This window comes from Echinops telfairi, unplaced genomic scaffold, assembly GCF_000313985.2.
Source record: "Echinops telfairi isolate 266 unplaced genomic scaffold, ASM31398v2 ScPeMD7_2;HRSCAF=8, whole genome shotgun sequence".
NCBI classification, from domain to species: Eukaryota; Metazoa; Chordata; class Mammalia; order Afrosoricida; family Tenrecidae; genus Echinops; species Echinops telfairi.
The window spans coordinates 45,432,940-45,450,603 of NW_022103898.1; the positions used below are offsets into that span (position 1 = coordinate 45,432,940).

The 17,664-nt window shown below is 36.3% G+C and overlaps 1 protein-coding gene and 1 pseudogene across 1 annotated transcript in view; both read left to right on the plus strand.

The window, feature by feature from the left end:
- Nucleotides 1-13,724, plus strand: part of TSPAN19 (tetraspanin 19) — a 29,212-nt gene extending 15,488 nt beyond the window's left edge. The window contains exons 5-8 of the mRNA XM_004700421.1: nucleotides 8,496-8,606; nucleotides 11,298-11,441; nucleotides 12,393-12,476; nucleotides 13,656-13,724. Coding sequence (XP_004700478.1) covers nucleotides 8,496-8,606; nucleotides 11,298-11,441; nucleotides 12,393-12,476; nucleotides 13,656-13,724 — 408 coding nt within the window. The remainder of the gene's footprint in view (nucleotides 1-8,495; nucleotides 8,607-11,297; nucleotides 11,442-12,392; nucleotides 12,477-13,655) is intronic.
- Nucleotides 13,725-15,172: 1,448 nt separating this feature from the next.
- Nucleotides 15,173-15,909, plus strand: LOC101648236 (annotated as a pseudogene).
- Nucleotides 15,910-17,664: the final 1,755 nt, after the last annotated feature.

Sequence of the window (17,664 nt, forward strand, 5' to 3'; positions counted from 1 at the left end):
ATCAGGCATCAAAGAACAAAAAAATCATATCATTGTGAATGAGGGGGAGTGTGGAGTGGGGACCCAAAGCCCATCTGTATTCAACTGGACATCCCCTTACAGAAGGGTCACAGGGAGGAGACGAGCCATTCAGGGTGCAGTGTAACAAGGATGAAACCTACAACTTTCCTCTAGTTCTTAAATGCTTCTTCCCACCCCACCACCCCCTGCCCCACTATCATGATCCCAATTCTACTTCACAAATCCAGGTAGACCAGAGGATGTACACTGGTACAGATAGGAACTGGAAACACAGAGAATCCAGGACAGATGAGCCCTTCAGGACCAGTGGTGAGAGTGGTGATACCAGGAGGGTGGAGGGAAGATGGGGTAGAAAGGGGGATCTGATTACAAGGATCTACATATAACCTCCTTCCTGGGGGACAGACAACAGAAAAGTGGGTGAAGGGAGATGTCTGACAATGTAAGATATGACCAAATAATAATAATTTATAAATTATCAAGGGTTCATGAGGGAGAGGGGAGCAGGGATGGAGGGGAAAAAGGAGGAGCTGATACCAAGGGATCAAGTACAAAGCAAATGTTTTGAGAATGATGATGGCAAATGTACAAAGGTGCTTGACACACAATGGATGGGTGGATGCATTGTGATAAGAGTTATATGAGTACCCAATAAAATGATTTAAAAAAAATTGAAGTTGTCAAGAATTTTGTCTTGCATGGATCCATAATAAATGCTCATGGAAACAGCAGTGAATAAATCAAAAGATGTCTTGCATCAGGTAAATCTGCTGCACGATGTCACTCTAGAATGTTGATTAGCATGGAGGTTAAATTGAGGACTAAGATGAGCTTGAACCCAGCCATGGTATTTTAATGGTCTCTTATGCATGTAAAAATTGGACATTGAATAAGGAAGACAGAAGAATAAATGCATTACAATTGTGGTGCTGGAGAATATTGAAAGTACTATGCACTAATCTATTTTGCAAGAAGTAAGGCCAAAATACTCGTTAGAGCAGCGGTTCTCAATCTGTAGGTTACAACCCCTTTGGGGGTCGAATGGCCCTTTCACAGGGGTCACCCAATTCATAACAGTAGCAAAATTACAGTGATGGAGTAGCAATGAAAATAATTTTATGTTTGGGGGTGTGTTAATCTGGGCACTAAAGAGAAACAAAGTCACAGAAACTCATGTATAAGAGTTTTATATAAAGGTTAAGTGCACATCAAGAAAACATATCAACCCAGGGCTGCCCAAGCCCCAAGTCCAACATTAACCCATATGTCCGACACCAATCCACAAAGTCCTCCTCCATCTCACAAAACACACTCGATGACTCCGACTACAGGAGGAAAGCAGAATCCATGAACATGTAAGCATCTCAGTTCTTGCAGGAGTCTCCACACGGCTGCTCCAGCACCCAGGGCTGCATCGGGGTAGGTCCATGTGGCTTCTCCTCAGGGATGTCTTGCAGGAAGTGAACCTTGCCACCTGAATCAGGGAACTGCGAAGGCAGCTGCAACCTGGTCCGACCATCAGAAAGCAAGGGACCCAAGAACTTGAAAGACGAGGCTCACCGAGCCATTTATCTCTCTACCCTTCAATTAACCCCACATGTGTTTATCGGCCTGGTTGGCATCATCAACTTTAACTATCTCAGGGGTGTATTAAAGGGTCGCAGCATTAGGAAGGTTGAGAACACCACCTTAGAGGCACTCACACTTGATATGTGGTCAAGAGAGACCAGTTCCTCCAAGAGGACATCATGTTGGTAAAGTAGAGGGACAGCGACAAGAAGAAAGCCCCTCGTGAAGTGGACTGACACAGTGGCTACAACAATGAACTGAGGTATAGGAACCATTGTGAGGATGGCGCAGGACCCAGTAGTATTTCCTTCTGTTGTGCATACGGTTGCTATGGGTCAGAACCGCTCCATGGCACCAAACAACAACTAAAAACAATGTAATTTTCCAGGTCACATCATAAGTGATATAAGTAAATTAATTAGAATAAGATTTATACATATTAAATTAAGTTTTTAAAGTACATAAAAGAGACCCAAACAACTTTTTAGTAATGAAACTTACCCAAGGGTGAAATATTTAAGTATTTCAGTTCAGTGAAGATCTCTGTCTGTGTTTTAATATAAAGCTATATAAGTGGTTTAGTAAAGATTTAACTTGTATTTTATAATTTGTAATATGTATTTTATCATTTATAATATTCCCACCAGTTATTTAGTTTTTATTATTAAAAATAGAATTATACAATAAGAACACATTGAATTAGAATTCAAATATTTGCTCCTCTTATTCATGTACGCAAAGCCAACTTAAAAAATGCTTTGTTTTATCCTCATTTACAAAATAGCAGCATTTTTTCCTTCTTACTATTGTTTCAGTGAACTGCTTTGATTTTGGGTATGGTTTAGGAATACATTAGAAATTGGTAGTGAAAGTACTGTATCAATACATGTTTGTGTAAGTTATTATTTACATATATAACTGGAAGACTTCTGGCAAGATAGCACAGAAATCGGACATGCTACATAGCCCCTTGATTGCAAAACTATTAGAAACAGGTGGAAGTGATAACTCTGAAACCCTCAGCTTCTGAATAAAGGATATAGAAATGGGAGAAAAAGCTGAACAAAAGCAGCCAAGGATGAAAAAGAATTATTGGCTAACTTAACAGTGTAGCCACCATCAATTCTGCTTGCTCAGGACCACCACTAGCTCCCACACCTTTAAATGATGAGACAAATGGTGGGATCCTCCTTTATTACACACACACCTCATGAGCAAAGGAGTGTCCAGCCCCTAATATCACCCATCTTGTGGCCAGTCGCATGCCTACCCTCTGAGATTAGAATGCTGTTGGTTTGGATCAGCATTTTTTTTCCTTTTTAGATTTTCTGTTTCCCTCTCTGTAGTTTTGCTTAATATATTTTCCCCTCTGCCCATACTTTTACTTTCTTTTCTTTTTAAAAAATATTTTCCTGTTTTTGTGTGTGTGTTTCCCTACTTGTTTTGTTTGTTAATTTTAAATCACTTTCTCTTTTGCCTGATGCTTGTTTTCTCTTTTGATTTTTTTTTCCTTCTCCAACCAAATTGGAGACAGAAACCAAGCCCACGTGGCCCACGTGGCCCACATATACCTGTAATTCCTACTGCCATGCCTACGGAGTGAGAACCACTCCTATAGCACGATCCACCATAGACAGCCAAAACACCAGCTAAATCAGACGTCCACTGTGCTATAGGAACACCAAATAGAGAGCTGCGCACACTCATATCTTTGTTACAGGAGGCAGATGGTAAGTGACTAAGGTCTCATCAAGATACAATCATCAATGAAACCCAGGATAGATGAACCTTATGGGACAGCAAGTAGAATAAGGTTTTTTTGGGGGGAAGGCGGTACAGTGATGGTGGCAGGGTAAAATGGAGACAGTGCCAAGGAGTCCATGTAGAAGAAGAATTTCTGGAAAATGAATGTGGTAGCAATTGTACAATTCTACTTGATGTGATTGAACTATATAATGATATGCATATTAAATACCAATTAATAACATTTTAAAAGGTACAATCATAAATACAAATACAAAGCCGCAGTGTCCCATAGACAACAGACCATTTCAGTTCACAAGACAGAGTAGCTCGAAAGAGAGACCAATACACAGAACCAGAGGAACTTTCTCAAGAATAAAAAGTATTGGAACAACCTAGTAAGGATTTTTTAAAATTGTAGTTAGACTCTTCCAATGGATGAAAGAAAAATGGACAGAACTAGGGGAAACACCAACAAAAAGTATTAGAAAAATAGGAAACAAACAACAAACTCACAAAATAAATTTTAAATTGGAACCACACAAAAATAGCAAATAGAAATCCAGCAGGTAACATTATAATTTCAGAAATATAAAAATATATTGAAAGAGCAAAGGGGTAGAATGAAATCTCTGGAAGTTCAAATTACTGAGCTTGAAGATAAATCTTTCCATGAAAATCTGCCACAGGAACCTTTTTACAAGGGGGAAATTTGGAAACAATACTATAAAGAACTGTACTCCAACAAACTCGTAAGCCTGGGAAAAATGGACAATTTTCTACAAACACACCGCCTACTTGAACTAACGTGGACTGACGTTGTTAGGTGCTGTCTGGACCCAGTGCAACAGAGTGAAACCCCACCCCATCCTGGGCTATTCTTACAACCTTTCTTCTGTCTGTTCCCATCCTTCCAGCCACGATGTCAATTCTCTTGTAAAGGATCGTTCACTGCCCCTCTCTTTGACTAAGCATGCTGTCTGTTTCTTCTAAACTTGAGTGGTGCTCCATCAGTAAATGAAGGTCCTGCAGGCTTTACGTCATCCATATCTCTGTGGTTGACTCTAATTTAGAATGAAACTCTTCCTCGGTCACCTTTGAGAGCCTTCTGACCTAAAGGAACACATCTGGCAGTGACTCTGACAGGTTTTGGCTTCTATTTCTGAAGTTTTCATTAACTAACAATCTTTCAGTGTTGTCCATAGGGTTATTCGATGGCTAACTTTTCAGAAGTGGACACATCCTGTTCCTTTTTCCATAGTCTCTTCTTAGTCCGTCTGGAAGCTATGCTGAAACCACTTCACTTTGGGTGACTCTACTGTTACTTGAAACACCAGTGGCATCGTTCCAGCATCACAGCAATACACAAGTCACCACAGTACAACAAACTGACAGACAAGTGATGGAGGGACTGAAGAAAATACCTTAATAAGGCAATAGTAAAAGAATAATATGAACATATAATTTAAAAACAAAAATGCCTGGGTCAGGCAGCTTTATTGATGTACTCTAGCCAACATTCAGAGAAGAGCTTTCACCAATTTAACTCATACTACTCCAGGATATAGAAAGGAAGGACAATTCTCTATTTTATGAAGCAATAATAATTCTGATGCCAAAACCAAGCAGAGATATCACTAAAACAATAAATTATAGACTAATATCTCTCAGGAACATAAAAGCAAAAATTCTCAACAAAATTGTAGCTAGTAGAATCCAATAAAAACAAAAATCAGAGTAAAAAATTATGACATGATTAAGTGGGATTTGTACCAGGTATACTAAAGTGGTTCACATTGGAAAAACAATTAATATAATACATTACATAAATAAAACAAGTGAATAGACTGATGATGTCAAATGATACAGAAAAGGCATTTTATAAAATTGAATGCTGATAAAATAGTAAACCAGGATTATAAGCAAAATTCATCTACATGATATAAAACATATATTTTAAACTAACAGTCAAAATTATTGTCAATGGAGCGAAACGGAAAGCATTCCACTTGTAAATGAGAACCAGACTCTCAGAACTCAGGGTTATCAAGCCAGTTCTGACTCATAGCGACCTGACAGGGCAGAAACGTTTTCCTTGTGTGTTTCCAAGGCTGCAAATACTTTTGTAAGCCTCTTCATTCTCCCATAGAGCAGATGGTGGGTTTGAACTACTAACCTTGTAGTTTGTCATGTGCAACTAGCTACACCAAAAGGCTCTGTGAAATGACATAGATATGCCCTTTACCACCACTCCTATTCAGAGGGAATTTTAAATACATACAAATTGGCAAAGAAGAAGTGAAATTCTCTCTGTTTGCAGGATATTTGGAAAATGTAAAATATTCAGCAAAAATATTGTTGGAGCTAAATGAAAATTCATCAGAGTGACAGGGTATAAGATCAATACACAAAAAGCAGTTGAAGTATTTTATAATAACAAATAGAGGTCTGAAAAAAACATCAGGAAAACAATAACAGCACTATTTAAAGTAGTCACTGAAAAGATGCAACACTTAGGAATAAATCCAATCACACAAACAAAGGACCTATACAAAGAAAAATACAAAGCAAGATTATAAGAAGATTACATAAATAGAAGTATATACCATGTTCATGGATAGGAAGGCATGTCATTTTGAAAATGTCAATACTACCCCAAGGAATCTAAACAAATAATGCAAATGGATCCAGATTCCTACCTCATTTTTTAAAGAGATGGAAACACTAATTACAAGCTGTATGTGGGAAGGAAAATGTTCATGAATAAGCAAAGAATTCATAAAGAAGGACAGAGTAGAAGGTTTCCCACTTTCTGATCTAAAAACTTACTAAAGAGCCATCATATTCAAAACAGCTTAGTACAGGTACAGCAGAGAATACACATACAAATAGAACAGAATTGAGAACTCAAAAGTAAATCCATTCACTTACAGATAGCTGATCTTTAACAAAGGAACAAAACACATTAAGTGAGGAATAGATAGTCTCTTGAAGTTATGGTGCTGGCCAAACTGTATATCCATTTACAAATGAATGAAATAGGGCCTGTATTGTATATTCATATGCAAAGACAGACCCAAGAGGTATCAAAGAGGAGACATAAAATAGAACTATCCAGATCCTCACCAAAAGTAGGGACAAATTGAAACATAATGAGAACAATAGAAGACAAAATAGTTACTAGAATTTCTTAAAAAGTAGACACAGGAGCCTCAAGAGATTTCATCAAAAAAGAGTCTACAGACTGAGAAAAATATTTGTTAAAAAAAGTATGAACCCCAAACAAGAGCATGATATCTAAAATTTATACAGCACTTCAATAACTCAAGAAGAAAAGGCAAACAATCCAGTTAAAAAATGCACAGAGGACATAAACCCATATGTCCCAAAGTAAACATTCAGGCAACCAACAAACAGAATAAATGCTCATGATCATTATAAATTCAAGATATGTAAATCAAAAACCCAATAAGATGTCACTTCACCCCAGCCTTAAGAGAAAATTAAAAAACAAACAGGAAGTGGAGAGATTGGAACCTTCACTCACTACTTACTGCAAAATCATACCACTATTGTGCAAAGTGTCACGGTGCTTCTGCAAAATGTTGGAAATAGAAATTCCCTACAACAAGGAAATCCTTCTGCTTATATATCCTAGAGAAAAATCACTGCAACACTATTCACAATAGCAAAACATGGAAACAACCTAAATTCTCATCAGTGTAAGAATGGATTAATAAATATTGGTAAATACACACAATGGAATACTAGTCAAGTTTAAAGAATAACTATGTATGTGAAATGCGGATGAACTTGGAGGACATTATACAGAGTGAAGTCATCAATCACAAATGGACAAATATTATTTCAAACCATTTTCTTGCGAAAAGTAAAGAAAAAGTTTTCACACTAAAAGAGCACTCGTTGCTACTTACCAGGAGTCTGAGAAGGAGATCAAGGACAGGAAATCACCGACTAATGAGTAGACAAATGTTAACTTGAGCGATAGGGAAGACTATATACAGTAATAGGGAATTTGCGGGGACGGGGATGAAGGCCAAAAAAAGACCTTATGAGGTTTATAAGCGTTAAAAGCAATAGAGGCAAATACTATTAAAAGAATCTGAAAAGGATCACATTAGAAAGTTCTAAATCAAGTGTGGGAGTCCTGGTGGCCTAGTGGTTACAAGTTGGATGACAGTGAGTCTCAAAAACCCACAGGAACAGTTCTGCCCTGTCCTGTAGGGTCATTGTAAGCAGGCAGTGGGGGAGGGAGATAGAGTGGGAGGGAAATGTAGGACAGAATTCAAAATCATAAGAAACTAGGTTTACTGGTTGAATGAGACTGGTGGAACCTCCATGACTCTGTTCTTAAGTCACTGTCCTTGTGTTTACCTAAAATCACCCCTGTTAGAATGACCACCCATTTCAGATTAAAAAGGACAAAATACAAAAGGTTAGGAAAGAAGGAGGAACAGAAACAGAAAACTGGGAGGAAGTGAGAAAAGCTGTGGTACATTGAATGGGTTACAGTGGTTGAATGGAAACAAAATGTGTGTGATTGTTGAATATAAAACAGATGATCTGCTCTGTAAACCTTTACCTAATTCTAATAAAACTTTAAGTGTCTAGGCCTAGTTAGAGAATGCATTGAGAAATAATAGCTCATATTTTGTTCAATAAATGTCTCTATAATTTTCTAAGTATAAATACATATGGCTTTGGAATCTAGATATGAAATTATCTATTGAAATGGAGTCTTTTTGTTTTAATATTATTAAATAATAATTTCTGAACATGTTCAATCTTTACCCTTGCACAAATAAAACAAACATTGCCCATAATTTTATTTAATCTTTTAATTAATGAGGAAAATAATGATTTAAAACTAGTTTACAAAATAGTCCAAAGAAAAGATACATATATAGGTAATCAGGAATGCTAAAATTATTTAAAATATGCCCAATTGAATTGGGAGACATGGATCAAATACACTCCCACTATGGGGAAAAAATTGCATTTCTAGAATTGTTGTTTTTAGAAATAATTTTAAAAGTTAAAAAGTAGGTTCACTTAAAGACAAAGAAAGAACATTTGAAAAGATTTGTGTAGACATCAAGGAGTGTTTTGATGGTTTTGACTTTTAATTCCATTTTCAATAGGTTTACCAAGTATGGATCACAGAATTTGATTTAGTCATCTCTAAATATGGATCTAAAAATATGCCCGAAGAAATACCCAAGTGGACTGTCCTTGATTTGTTGCAGAAAACAGTAAGAGAAATGGGAGTAAAGTTATAATGAGACACTCTGAAGGGTAGCCAGGGAGTAGCTGGAGGAAGGAAGAGAGGCATGAGAGGTCTTCGTGCTTTTTCCTGACAAGCTAGCTGGAACGCATTCTGCCCACTTACAAATCTTGAATTTGTTTTCTCCTTCTTTTCATAATTTCTCTTTTCCTGGGTTAATTGAAATGTATTTTATCCTGTTTTCAATGCACACTTGTTGATGAGCCTCTACCAAATACAGTATTTCAGTTCTGTGCCATATAGAAAGCATTGGACCTAGTGCAGAATTAAGAGGTAGTATATATAATTGTAAGAAAGAACCCTGGTGCCACAAGGGCTAAGGGGTCAGCTGCTAACTGAAAAGTTGGCATTTCAAACCTACCATTCTGCTTCGGTGTAGATTTATAGCCTTGAAAACCCCGTGGGGCAGTTCTACTCTATTGAGTTAGCATCAACTCATTGGGAATGGGTTTGGTTTGTATTGGGTTGTTATAAGAATTCCTATTTCACAATCCATTCAAGTTTTCTGGGCAGGTACACTGTAAAGGTAAGGGCCAAATGGTTTAGAGCAGAGGTGGGGAGCATTTGGCAATGAGCAGTATAAAACCAAAAAACCAAACTCACTGCCATCAAGTCAATGCTGACTCATAGTGACCCCCTGTGGATTTCTGGCACTGTAACTGTTTTATGAGTAGAAAGCCCACTCTTTCTCCCAGAGCTGCTGGGGGTTTTGAACTGCTGACTATGAGGATCAAAGCCCAACACGTAACCTATTTAAAAATTAGAAGAGCCTAAAACTTTCCTACACTTATAAACTAATAAAAGGAGTCCTGGTGGCTTAGTAGTTAGCCTTGGGCTACTAACCACAAGGTAAGCAGATAGAAACTACCAGCCTCTCCTCAGGAGAAAGACTGGGCTTTATATTCCTATTTAAAAAGTTACCGTCTTGGAAACTCACAGGGGCAGTTCCAACCTAGATGCTTGCTATGGGCCGTCATCGACTCAGGGGCAGTGTGGACGGCAATCAGAAAGTTGGATATAAGAAGTTCACAGAAGAAGTACACATCCCTGTGGAGCACAGTTCTGCTTTGACACACTTGGAGTTCAAATCAGCTCGATGGCAATTGTAGCCTTTTTTTCCCCCTCCATGATTCTTCCAGGGCAGCGGTGGTTTAGTAGTAGAATTACCACCTTCCATGAGAAAGATTAGAGTTCAGTTCCCAGCCATACAACTCATATGCAGGCCCGACCCCTCTGGTATTTGAGGTTTATGTGTTGTGATCATGCTAAAGAAGTTTCTGTGGACACAGAAGAAAGGCATGGTTTGATCCATAATCCATTGTGAGATGGTAACATAACATCACTAACTTTAATGCTACAGTTACCAGTCATGAATACATTTGGGCCAGCACATGCAGATTTAGTTGATTAACCTATTCCCTAATTTTTAACACCTTAAAGTCTTCTTGTATTTTAATAATACTACTGGCACATTTTAATATAGGTGGTAATGATATTATAGCTTTCAATAATTATAAAATACTTCAATTTTCCCTTATTTCTTAGGTGACAAATATATAAGCCAACTCTCTCACATCCTCCCAACTCAGCATCATAGAAGTTTAGAATTAACACTAAAAGAGATATTTCATAGAAATCTTGTCAAGTCTGTGAATATTTTTATTATAATATCTTTGGGAAATTTTCATACACTATAATAAATACTGAAATGTTACATCTCATATTAAATTCTAAAAAACTAGAGGTAACTCTCTTTCACATTAAATACTGGTAGCATAATCTGGAGACATCCACAGGGAACTCTACAGGTAGAAGGAAGATAAGTTCCGGTGATTCGTTATTTTACTCCTGATCCTAAACACAATCTGCAGTTCTGTTGGAGCAGGTATAGTTTCCATGAAGGACTTCCATAATATAAAATAAGATGAACAATGTCTTCCAAACATAACCATCCACTGTGCATAAATAGAAAGCTATAGCTTTTGTGAATAACAAATACAGAGACAACAAAGTAATGGATTAAAAGCACATTTTTTGTTGTATCCATTACATTTCTTTTTTTATCATTTTATTGGGTGCTCATACAACCCTTTTTTATTGTTTTATTAGGGGCTCATACAACTCTTATCATAATCCATACATGTATCAATTGTGTAAAGCACATTTGTACATTCATTGCCTTCATCATTCTCAAAGCATTTGCTCTCCACTTAAGCTCCTGGCATCAGGTCCTTATTTTTTCCCCCCTCCCCACTCCCCCCTTTCTCATGAACCCTTGATAATTTATAAATTATTATTTTGTCATATCTTGCCCTGCCCAACGTCTCCCTTCATCCACTTTTCTGTTGTCCATCCCCCAGGGAGGAGGTCACATGTAGATCCCTGTAATTGGTTCCCCCTTTCCAACCACTCTCCCTCCACGCTCCCAGTATTGTCACTCACACCACTGGTCCCGAAGGGAACATCCACCCTGGATTCCCTCTGTCTCCAGTTCCCATCTGTACCATTGTACACCCTCTGATCTAGCCAGACTTGCATGATAGAATTTCTATGGAGAAAAATTATCAATATCACAAAAATGAAATACTTTAACATGTATGGAAATCATACAACATAACAGCATTGTGAATGTTTTATAATTCATAACTCTTGATCTTAGTTACAGTGTTGTGGCCAAAACAATTACACAGATTGGATAAAGAACACCAATAAAGAAAATTCAAATCAGGTTCCATGTTCTTGCACAAATTCTACATTAAGAAAATGGTTTTGTGATGTGCCACTGCATGCAACTTACCTAGAGGTAAAGATAAATTCTAAGGCTTCTTCAATGTCTTATATTTATTTTCTTTTAGCAAGTAAATGTGGAATTCTGAGAAAATTTTTAATATGAAAGAGATGTTATTCATGTTGGTTAGGTTCTTAAGCAACTTCACCAAATCGAAACCATAATTAGATGAACCACAATATTATTTTGTTTTATAATAAGTTGAATAAATTTATTTGGGTATGTTATTTATGTGTTCCTTACTCTTGAGGTGCCCTCAATCTATTGTCCCAAATTTAATTCCAAAAGTCCTGTAATAAGAGGAGGAACTTTATTACAAAGTGTGTTTTTTTAATAAAGAATTTGATAGAGGTGTTTAGGATTCTGTAATAGTAGAAGGAGTACAAGACTGGCGAAGGCTGAGGTGAGGAATTCTGTCAGTGGTCATCATGGTGGACAGGTAGTGATAGCAGATGAAATAATAGAAACTTCTCAGAAGAAACTGCTAATCATAGGTATAGAATATTAGTAAGCAAGAGATTTACATTCCAAGAATTGCTAATATTATGTATATATCGTATGATGACATTACTCTAGTTGTAAAATGTATAATTCTTTTTATATAGTTTGTTAATAGATAAATAAGGCATTGCATATTCATTAAAATTTCTATTTCTGTTGGGAAAAATCCAATTAGAGGATGGTATAGAACCTACTAAATAACAATAATCAGAAAATCAAGCCATAGTTTTAAAATTTATAACTTTCTGATTTCAATTACATGAGAATATCTTAGCAACTTTAACAGTAGCAATTGACATGGCCAGACATCAAACATAGCTACTTAAATTAAAACTCCAGTTAGCCATTCACTCGGTGTTTGCTTTTAGTGACTCAATTTTATTGTGTGTTTCTTATTCTTATAGTAGAATTATATATAACATCATTTACATCTCTGAGTCAATCTAAACAATGTATTTTCCTTAGGGTTGTGACAATAAAATCAGTACCTGGTATGGTGTTAACATTTTAACTTTAATTGGGATTATCTTTGGACTTTTGGCTTTACAGGTAAACTATTGTTTATTTTCAATGATTTAAAATATTAAGTAGAAGTTATACAGAATAAATTACAGAACAGCTAAACAAGTTATCTAATAATTGAAATTATTCACACCAAGGAGAAATACAAATGCCAGCTAAGGGAGGGAACCCTAGGTCAGCCAGGTAGGGGAGATTGTTGATAAGTAGTTGTCTTGTCAGACAGTAGTTTCATTGTGATGCAATATAACAACAAAAAATTACTCCATATCTCAGCAGCAATAGCATCACTGTAGGCAATCTTCAATCTGGTAAACTTCTGAAATTTAGGCAATTGCTGTATTGGTAAGATTCACTCTTCACTCATCTGTTCATTTTTCATTCATCCGTTGACTGTATTTGAAGGCGGACTGTGTCAAACAGTGTAGCCTACACTAGAACTTCAAAGAGAGGTAGCGTAAACACCTTTTGTGACCTCTGCAAGGTTCCAGCAATAAGACCTAGATTCAGAACTGCAGTCTTTAGTCACAGAGAAGGCTAATGAGAACATGTGGAGGCTCCATAGTCAAAGAAAAAGCAGCAGTGGGGAGATTATGATAGTGGGGACCACAGCATTGAAACTAATATACGATGTATGGTTTGACTAGAGTAGGATACTAACCTTGAATTTCCTATTAGGTTGTCCTGTAAAGTCATTATGTTAGGATTCCTGAAAGTCTGTTGAACTGAAAACAGTTTTGGCCCAGAATAGTGATTAACTAAGGGATATTTACAGCATTATATCATTAAAAATAATTCTTTATTGAACTCATTATAGAATCAGTAAGAAAGCACTGAATGGGGAATCAGTTTTCAATTTTGTTTTCAACCATGGACACACTATCATGTTCCTATAACCGAAAAAAGGTCCATTTTCTAGATTTCAGGATATAATTAGATGATAACTTTGAATCAGATTAGCAATTTCTCAAGGCATCTAATTCAATGACAGCCCATGTAACTAATGCTGTAATCATCTACTTCTTAATGCCCTTTATACATGAACATGGTAAGGGACTTCTCAAAGACTCACTCTTCTGACTTCTAATTCTCAACAACATGGACCTTACTCTGAAAGTTTCTCATTCCTGTGATCCCTTAGCATGTGATCCCCTTGACAAATTATCCTTCTTAACTTTTGATAAAGTTTACTGTTTTCTTATCTTCCAGATGTTGCAAGGCTCGTTAACCATTTCTTTCTTCAGACTTACCAGGAATAAAATATTTGCCAAAATGTGACTTTGGATTTTGATCTCTCCAGAAGAAGCTGGTTCATTTTCAAATTAATCATTTTATTTCAAAGATAGCATTTGAACTGTATTAAATAATCTTAGGACTTAAATCATTAGTTATGTAGACTATAGAATTATTGAATAGTATTGGAAAATATTCAGTGGAATTTTATTTTGTTTGTCAAAATATCAATAGTTTTAGTTCAAAACTTTGATTTATTTTCTGCTTTGAGAAAGCATCATAACATAAATTGATAACATGATGAACTATAATACATTTTTTGAATTTCTTATGTAGAGAAAACACCTGCATAATGTTCAAAATATACTAATTAACTACAAAACCATTATGTAGTTTTTATATTCAGATCTCAAGGAAGATTTCTTAAGATTGAAAATCTTAGCAATATTGAACTCCATTATGAATGAATCACTTACTTCTTCTTGCTGATGATGATTAGATGTGAATAACAAACTTGAAATTTTAGAAATCTGGATATAAATTGATGACAATAGTATTATATTAAAATAACAATGATTGTTTATTTCAGAGAAACCCAGCCTATTTTAATCATCAGTCACCACACTTTTTCCTTGTTCTTATTTTTCCTTAAATTTTGTACAATACATCCATGTTCAGTTCTCTCATGGGTATAAAAATGATCTTCCTGTCCTATTTTCCTAACAATGATATTGTGAAAAAAACTAATAAATCCTTTTGAAAATAAAAAGTGCAATGCAGATGTGGAGTATTATCATTCTTGTTCTCATTAGCAAAACGCAGATGTGGAGTATTATCATTCTTGTTCTCATTAGCAAAACGCCATCCTGGCCTTGAGGAAATAAAGAAGATATAGATTAGCCTAAAGTCTTGCATTACTCGGGCTCCTATGCCAGCTCACTGTCATTTACTGATTCAGTCCTCTCTCTCCATCTGCTGTTCAGAGCACTGCAGATTCAGAGACTTATACATATTGTTTTAAGTTAGCACAAAAAGAAAATGGAATAATGATTTTCTCTAAAGTGACCTATAAATAGACATACCTTCTATTGGGGGATAATTCTCTTGAGACTTATAGCTTACCTTTAAATTCCCATTTTCTCTAAATATGTTAAGGGAATACACCAATAGCAAAAAATATTTCTCCTGCTTAGCAATTGAAAATCAACTTTTTGTTAATAAAATAAATACTGTGTTTTGGTTTTGCATCTATAAAAAAGGAACAATCTCTGGATACTAGATCCCCCATTTTAGTCAATTCAGTTCATTTCCAAAATGTATACACTACTGATGGAGGAATGGAGAGAAAGGAAAACAGAAGCAACTGCCACCCCTCCCCCACCAGCGACAGCTCTGCAGGACCTGAGCAGAAACCATGGGACTCACTGCTAGCCTCTCCGTCCTGCTCCTGGCTGCTAACTTCTATGGGACTCATTCCAACCATCTGGTAAAACATGGTGGATTACTGTGAAGTGCTAGGTGTGCAGAGACATGCCTCGCCTGAGGATATATATTAATATATATATATACCGTATCATAAACTGTTACTGAAGTAGCTTCTTAATAAAAACTTTGAGAATAATAAAGAAGCAGAGAGGAAATTCAAACATATTACTGAGGCATATGAAGCATTATCAGATGCTAACAATGGGGCATCTATGACAAATATGGTAAAGAACCACTAAAGGGCGGAGGTGGAAGTCATTTTGATAGCACATTTCAGTTTGGTTTTACATTCTGTAATCCAGATCATGTATCAGGTGAATTTTTTTGGTGGAATGGTCGGATTTTCACTTGACTCTTCTCAAGATCCATTGGAAGATTTTTGGAGGGGGTGGGGATCACAGTGGCCCCAGGAAAGCTGAAGCCAAGACACAGAATCCTTTTTGTCTACCTTCCATCTTTTGGAAGTGAATTTTCCACTGTTAATACAGGGGCTACTTCATTTGGTTCATTGGGTCATGAAGACTTTACTTCATTCTCTTCCACATATATGATGGTAGTGGTAACTTCAAGTCTGTATCAACGTTTACTAAAATAATTAATGACAAAAAAAATCACAAAGAAGAAAATTATTGATAATGGTCAAGAAAAAGTAGAAATTGGAGAAGATGGCCAGTTAAAATTCTTAACAATAGATGGTAAGGAAAATATATACATCACTAAATGTGTAACATTTAAAATTCTATGAAATATTGTTTTCAAATAAACTAGATTGTACTTTAAATTCACAAAACACTTATTGCTACACTTAAGGCACAGCCTTAATATTACTTTCATTTTGATCTAGAAAACTTTTAAAGTATGAAAAGTAGGCTGGAAAAAACATGAAGCAGCAAATTAGAACCTATAGAACTTAGAAAAATATATTGAACTGCTTCTGATATCTCACTTTAGATTATAACAACCAACAACCTCATGTGCAGAGTATAACTACACTCCAGAGGGGTTTCAAGGCTGGATATTTTCAGAAGCAAATTACCAGACCTTTCTTCTGACCTTCCTCTGTGTGGTTTGATGCGCCAGCATTTAGACTAGTAGTCAAGGATTTGACCATTTGAAATACCCCAGAGATCTTAATTTTTCATTATGTGAGTAAAAATCTGGATTATATTGTCAAGGCACTATGGTGCAGACATTTTTCACTTGAATGGTATCTGGAGATTGGCAGTTCTAATCCACCCAGAGGCCTGGCAACATGCTTCTTAAAAGTCACAGCTTTTAAAATCCTATGTCACATTTTATTCTGAACTAGTGATCCATCATGAGATAAAAACAACCTAATGGCAACTCACAAAAATTACGTAAGTAGAAACATTTTGAATTCATCTATATAGTAATATATGCATTTATAACCCATCTAATAGGGATATTACTTGCTATTAGGATATGAAAATAAAGAAAATGTTTAAAACCCCATATAAGACTGGTGTACGGATGTACAACCTATCCTTTTTGAGAGTGCTGGTCTTGTAGTGGTGACAAGGTGGGCGGTGATCCGCATGGTCAGCACTTGGAAACCACCAGCCGCTCCTCAGGACAAAGTCTGGGTTTTCTACTCCATAAACCATTCCAGTCTCAGAAACCCACAGGGGTCTCCATGAGTCAGCATTGACTTGATGACAATGGGCTTGGATTTTTTTTTTGTATCCTGTACTTTAAATGACTTCATTCTTGTTTTAATGTGCTGAAAATGTTGATAAATTTTGAACCTAGATCCCTGTATTTCTCATTTTACACCGGGTTCCACAAAGTATGTGGCTATGTTTGTCCTAGTGAACAAACTCAAGTCTAACCACAATGTCTAGCATGTGAACATATAACAATATGTTTGTGATCGTTTTAATGGGAACTCAGAAAGAAAATGACTAATTTGCCATAGATGTTCAGAGAGGGCTTCGTACAGGTGAGGCATACATTTCACAGTGATATAGCAAATAAGTACAATGTACCAGGTGCTGTTTTATGTGTTTGAGAAACAGGAGTGCACAATGCAAATAAAAGCCACAAAAATAACCCTTGCTATTATGGAAGTATATGTATATTAGTGGATCCAAACAATAAAAAAAATCACACAACGATGTCAGATAGTGAGAAGTGCTATAGAGAATTGGGAAAGAATACAATTGTTATATCAATTAGTGAAACCTACTCTAAATGAGGAGGTGGGGTGGTGAAGTCATATCAGGAAATAGAATAGGGAGTTCTGGAGACAGAAAGGGGCTGCAAGAAAACAGAAGGCCTTGCTAGGGGAAAAACGACTTGATTAAAGAACAAAATAGGATAAGAGATTTCTGAGTTGGCACACCGCAACAAGGGGGATCAACAAGTATGATTAAAATGGCACTGAGAAAAAGCAACAACAGTGAACTGGATGAAGGACAGGAAGGCAGTGAGAGTCAAATAGAGTGACTGGAAAAGTATAGAAAATCTTGTAGATACTTTT